We start from the raw sequence: 6,575 nt of genomic DNA on the forward strand, positions 1-6,575 counted from the left end.
ACTATATGCTGTACAATCCTGTGAGCATCATTTTGGTTTGTGGTTAAATACTCTCCGAAAAACCAGTCTCTCTAGTGGTGAGGCCCACAAGTTAATCACCTGTAAACGTACCTTCACCGGTAAATCAACATGTTGATTAGTTATTTTCATTGACATTGAATATATCTGTTACTCCTCTTTCTCACACGTGAGGAGATAACAGATATATTTTGGTTAGTTGACATTAAACATTAATGTGAGTCACTGGTCCTCAAGTAGGGAACTTACATCTAAGGGGTAGTGACCAGGAATGTCATTAAACATCCTACAGCTTACAAGAGAGGCCCCACAGCAGAGGATGATTTGAACACAGACCTCAGTACTGTGGGCGTTGATAAACTCNTCAGTCTGTTCGAATTTATTAGAGTTTCTCCATCTTTCCTTGTTTTCCATGACCTTGACACTTCAGAAGAATATTGGCCAGGTATTTTTTAGAAGTGATCAACTTTGTTTTTTTAGCAATTTAATCATTTTATATTCACCTTGAATATGATACATTCAGATAGCTTGAAGCTCTAGCCATTCTAGAATTCTTATTGAAAACATTGTTCTTCCCATTTTTTCCCCCTCACAGAACTCTGGTGTCATAGTTCTCCATTTCTGTTTCTTTTTCTTTTTTCCCTAAGCATTGCTACCAATATAGCAGTTCCTGTTGCTGGGCCTCTTAGCCCGAGCTTGGCGATCTTTACATTTAGCTCATGTTTGTGGAGTTTACCACTTTGTTACACTCAATACCTCGGGGCCAAACCTGGATTACAGGTTTCATTTTTTTGGTTGTATTTTTTACTTGTGCATATCAAGTAAACATTTTATTTTATTTTATTTTATTTTATTTTATTTTATTTATTTTTTAATGTTTATCCTTTTTTGAGAGAGCCCAAGTGGTTCTGTAGTGGTTCATGAGCTCATAATTAACTCAAAACCTACTCTTCTTAGTTATATCAATAACTTCCTAACTATAAGCTCTCCTCAGTAGATCATTAGCCAATGAGATTTAAAAATATAGAATTTTGCATCTATCAAATTTCACTATTTTAATGAAGATGAGAGGAATGTGTCAACAGTTCTGAAACTAAAAATAAATATCCTTAATTATTTTAAGTATTGCCATAGAATAACTCTCTTTGTTTATTCTGGGATTTCTCAGGATTTCATTTTGACTTCAACTTTGGGATGTGTATGTGCTTTTCTATCATCAAGGAGATCCATAAAATATCCTATCCACTGATGTTGTCTCACCTCATTTTCTAATATTATTATCAATATACTATTTTTTAATTTCTTTTATCTCATTTTAAGAAAATTAAAGTCAGTATAATAGTTTAGTTCATGTGTCTTTTAAAATTTTTTCAGTTAAGCGTCTAACATCGGCTTAGGTCATGATCTCACAGTCTGTGAGTTCGAGTCCCACTTCAGTCTCTGTGCTGACAGCTCAGAGCCAGGAGCCTTTTAGCCTTTTTCAAGATTCTGTGTCTCCCTCTCTCTCTGCCCCTCCCCTGCTCGCTCGCTTGCTCTCTCTCTCTCTCCTCTCTTAAAAATAAAGATTTTTAAAAAACAATAATAAAAAGAAGTAAATATATTTTTAATTTCCATATTCTGATTAGTTACAGTATTATAATGATTTTATGGATTAGTGGTTCTCAAACATGAACGTGCAGCATTAGAATCCCCAGGAGGACATTCTGAACAAAGACTGTTGATCCCACCACCAGCAGGTCTACGTATGCTCCAAGAATGAAGATCTCTAGTGTCTTCCCAGTTGATGTAAGGACACCTACCCCAGAACCACACTTTGAGAATGGCTGCTATGGACTTAATTGTGTATGTACATAGCTTCAGGATCTAGAATTTATTGCATTCTAGAATTTGTTGCATTATACCAATTTAAGTTAACTATTGAAGGGAAAGGTGACTATCATCTGATATCTAAATTATACTAAGTATTGGAGCACCTGTATGGCTCAATTGATTGAGCATCCGACTTCAGCTCAGGTCATGATCTCATGGTTTGTGAGTTTGAGCCCCATGTTGGGCTCTGTGCTGACAGCTCAGAACCTGGAGCCTGCTTCAGATTGTGTGTCCCCCCCTCCTCTGTCCCTCCCATGATCATGCTCTGTCTCTCAATGATAAATAACCATTAAAATTATTTTAAAAAATGAATTATACTGAGTATTGTTTCTTCACTTGGGAAAAACATCTATTTTTTAGGAGTGTTTCTGAAAATTGAATGTTTATTAAAATCATCTAGTGATGCTAAAATGTAGACTTTGGGTAAGGTGGGGTCTCTGGTTCTACATTTCTAACAGATCACAGGCTTTCCAAGGACCGGTAACCTTAGTCATACCCTGGGGGCCTCAGGCACCACCTACAATGGTTCATTCAATGACCTCAGCACTTGCACATGTTCATTTATGGGTCTAGATCCAAAGTTCTCAGCCCCTGTTGCAAATTAGAGTGACTTGTAAAACCTTTTGCTCTGCTACTTTGTTTAAAGCGGTCTGGAGAAGGTGTGTGAATATGTAAGGCCTATTTCCAAAGTCCTCCCGTTGAATCCTGTTGTCAGCTATGGTCCAGAGTGGCCGGGCTGGCTGTCTTGGCATGGGGAGCATGGCCTGCTATGGACTCTGACATCCCGGTTGTTTGTCAACAGTCATTTAGTTGACCTTCCTGATGGTGCAACTTTGTCCTTCCATTTTGCTCCGTGTTCGCCTGCCCGAGGATTTCCTCTGTTAGAAAATCACATTTATTCATAAACAGGTCTAACCTTTGATGACAAAAATAACATGTGCTCCCTTACTATGTAGGTGGCTACATCTCAGAATGTAAGATAGTCTGTGCATTGAGTCCATATTACCAGACTATAAAGCCAGCGCTGGGCTTAGTAGGTGGCTTATGTATTGGCACTTAATAAATGCACACTGAAAGATTATTTCCTGTATTTATGGGGCGCCTGGGTGGCTCAGGCGGTTAAGCATCCAGTTTCGACTCAGGTCATGATCTCACAGTTTGTGGGTTCAAGTTCTGCTTTGGGCTCTGTGCTGATGGCTCAGAGTCTGGAGCTCACTTCGGATTCTGTGTCTCCCTCTCTTTCTCTCTACCCGTTCTCTGCTTGTGCTCTCGCTCTCTCTCAAAAATAGATAAACGTTAAAATAAAATTATTTCCTGCATTTGTAAAGGTTCAACTTTTACCTTCCACTCGTGTATTTGGTTTCTATATATATTTTAAAAACATTACACTTTTGGGGGCACCTGGGTGGCTCAGTCAGTTAAGGGTCCAACTTTGCCTCAGGTCATGAACTCACAGTTCATGGGTAGGAGCCCTGCATCGGGAGCTGTGCTGACAGCTAGCTCAGAACCTGGAGCCTGCTTCAGATTCTGTATCTCCCTCTCTCTATGATCCCCCTGCTCATGCTGTCTCTCTCTCTCTCAGAAATAAATAAAACATTTTAAAAAATCACACTTTTAAAGTTTCAGAACATAATTTCACAGCATTGCATTCTTTTTGGAATGATCTCCTGTTCTGTATCCCATAGTTTGTTAAATGCACATGGAATAAAATGTGTGCTTTTTAACATCCCATTCAGATATAATTCTATAATCAAAACTTTCAGGCCTTAGAATGAAAATAGAAGTGGCATTTTATGCTGAGCTATTTCTTCGTGAAAATGAATGTTTTTAAGGCCAAAAATTATGTCTCTTGAGTGCTGCTGTATCCAAATCTTACCTGCCATGGATTCCGAACACTTGTTAAATGAAAAATTCACCCCAAGGTCCTGTAAGTTCGAGTTTTGATCAACGCACCAAAAATGAGCCCAGATGACAGAGTAGATAGCAATGTCAAGGTCTGCTTGGAAACCGGGATTGGGAAGCATGGATTGCAGCTAGTTTTGTTCTTGTAACTCTCCCAAATCCATAATTCAAAGTAACACAGCTTGCCTAAGATTCATCAGACAGAAAAGAGTAATTACAAAGACATAATGAAGGGGTGATTTCCAGAGCAGGCTCTTTGGAATATTGGATGTCACAGCAGGAAACGTATTTTTGTAGCTTTTAAGAAAGATGAACACCACAGGTGTAGGCATTGTCGTACATGCTTTTTGCCAGCCCGACCTTCTTTTATTAGGGGCATTTCTCACAGTCTCGGGCTCACCTGAAATTGAAAAATCATCCTAAAATGCATTAAAAATAATGTAAGTCAAGAATGATTCAGCACCAGAAAGCATGCACGTTTCTTGTTGGCCTGACTCCCAACAGGCACCCTCATGAATGACTCATTTGCTATAAAATAAATGAAAGAAAACGAATGAAAGAAACAGTCTCACTGAGGAGCCAGCAGGAGGCTTGCCTTGATCACACTTAATGATTATATGAACAGAGTCACACTACTGAAGAAAATAGTACGGGCTGATATGTTCAGTGATGTCCAAAATGTAAAGGTTCAAAAATCCGTGTTGTACAGTGTGTTGTTATCTTCAGGGGAATAATGGCAGAAGCAGACAGCAGAATGCATATATGCCAAAGTTTATGGGTTTATGGTTACAGTCCATAGAAAACATATAAATGAAATAACTGATTGACATTCTGACCTTGGTTATATTGATTTACTTTACCACAGGTTGTTGTGATACCAAAATACTGAATACTGTATTCCTGGCGGAAATAACTCATTCAGCTATCCTGGGAAGCTGATGGATCAACCTTTGTCGACCAAATCAACTTGACTTGAAAAAGGAATTTCACTTAGCATTCAAATCTATGTGACCAGTTTTTCTTTCAAACTCATTATTGTGCCCACCACCTCACTAGTCTGTAGATCAATTATTTAAATTAGTTTTGCAAATTAACACTTTTCTTTCGTTTGGTTTGGTTTTTTACTCTCTCAACAGAGAGAGCAGTATGTTTATCTTGAATCCGTTTTCAAGGTAGTAGAGAGAGATTTTTATCAATTTTGGAAGATACATATTAAAGGTCCTTGAGGCCTATCCAAAATAAAAATTATGAAGTTATAGCCATAACCTAAACCATAAGTTCCATAAACCTATTTGGGTTCTACATTATTACTCAAAAGTACATGAACTTGTTTTTTCAGTTTAGATAATGATTTTCAACCAAATTCTTACCATATGTTTTGAATGAATCAGCCTTACATTGTATACATTTTAAAAAGTATACAATTAGTATAAATTACTATTTATACTAAGTATAAATAGTATAATTTAACTAAGAAGTATAAATTAACATGTTACAAGCATTATTCCTTATTAATTAATTATTATTAACTTATTTCTATCTTAAGGATATGATTATAGGAATTAATGTGATTATCATATCATATTAGTTATTCATAACTTCATTAATACTTTGTTTACATTTTGAAATCAAATCTTGAAAAACTTTATTTCTTTTTTCCTAAAGATATTATGTTACAAATTAGATTATTGAGCACTTTGACTGAGATTTCATGAATTCTGCGAAAAAGGAGTGATGTTGGATGATATAGTCTAAGTAAAAGAGACCCAATATTCAAGACGTTAAAAATGTTCAGTGGTATGAAAGATAGACTGGTGGGTTTATATTTGTTAATTATATGAATAAGTAGATAAAAGCAAATATTCACAGAAAACAACTTCAGTCTACTGACAAAAAGCATGCCAATGTAAATTTCACATAAGTAATAACATAAGGGCTAAGAGAAAAGCAGTAGACATATTTGTCTGGAATTCAGAGAGGGATCTGACAAGAAACTTGAAACAAGTTGTTTGTACCTCAAAGGCAGCATGACTTAAAAAAAATTTTTGTCTTTTAATGACATTCAGTCTACGCATTAGATACAAATCTAACTTTGAAAACAAACAAAACAATCAAACAAAAATGGCCCCGGCCTCGCAGTTACCATTTTTTCTCAAGTGGCTATGGTGATGTAAGAAAGAACCAAGAATCCTGCGGCACCTGGGTGGCTCAGGTGGTTAAGTGTCCCACTCTTGATTTCAGCTCAGGTCATGATCTCAGGGTTCGTGCCATAAAACTCCACATTGGACCCTATGTTCATAACCAAATTATCTCTCGCTTTCTCTCCGCCCCTCCTTTGATCTCTCTCTCTCTCAAAATAAATAAATAAACCTTCCAAAAAAGAAGAAGAAGGAGGAATAAAGAATCCTAATATATGGCAGAAACGGATGGGCTCCAAAGCCTTCCTTGATCTTTATTGATACTGGCAAAGCAGAACACTTATAATTCATGAGAACGAAAGGCAATCGCACAGGACATGTGGAAACAGACAACCATCACACAGGAAGTTTGCAGAAGACTAAGGGAACTGTGCACCATTTGCATACCCGACCAAAATTGTCACAGATAAATGCTGAGCTGAAGCTCCTTAGATGGAAATAAGGCAGACAGGTGTAGAGATGGAGAATCAAGATAGTCATGAAGAATTCTGCGGGTTAAGTTGTGGTTCTTGGCTAAATTATCTTGATGAGTATCCAGGTTTCATGCCCACAATGACCCTGCTTCTTCAAGCCAACACACCTGTGCCA

The 6,575-nt window shown here is 37.3% G+C and overlaps 1 protein-coding gene across 1 annotated transcript in view; it reads right to left on the reverse strand.

Moving 5' to 3' along the window:
* Positions 1-3,911, reverse strand: part of POM121L12 (POM121 transmembrane nucleoporin like 12) — a 7,340-nt gene extending 3,429 nt beyond the window's left edge. Inside the window, exon 1 of the mRNA XM_077781112.1 lies at positions 3,764-3,911. Within this exon, the coding sequence (XP_077637238.1) occupies positions 3,764-3,911 (148 nt within the window). The remainder of the gene's footprint in view (positions 1-3,763) is intronic.
* Between the last annotated feature and the right edge of the window lie 2,664 nt (positions 3,912-6,575).

This window comes from Crocuta crocuta, unplaced genomic scaffold (assembly GCF_008692635.1).
Source record: "Crocuta crocuta isolate KB4526 unplaced genomic scaffold, BGI_CrCroc_1.0 scaffold108, whole genome shotgun sequence".
In the NCBI taxonomy this organism is placed as follows: domain Eukaryota; kingdom Metazoa; phylum Chordata; class Mammalia; order Carnivora; family Hyaenidae; genus Crocuta; species Crocuta crocuta.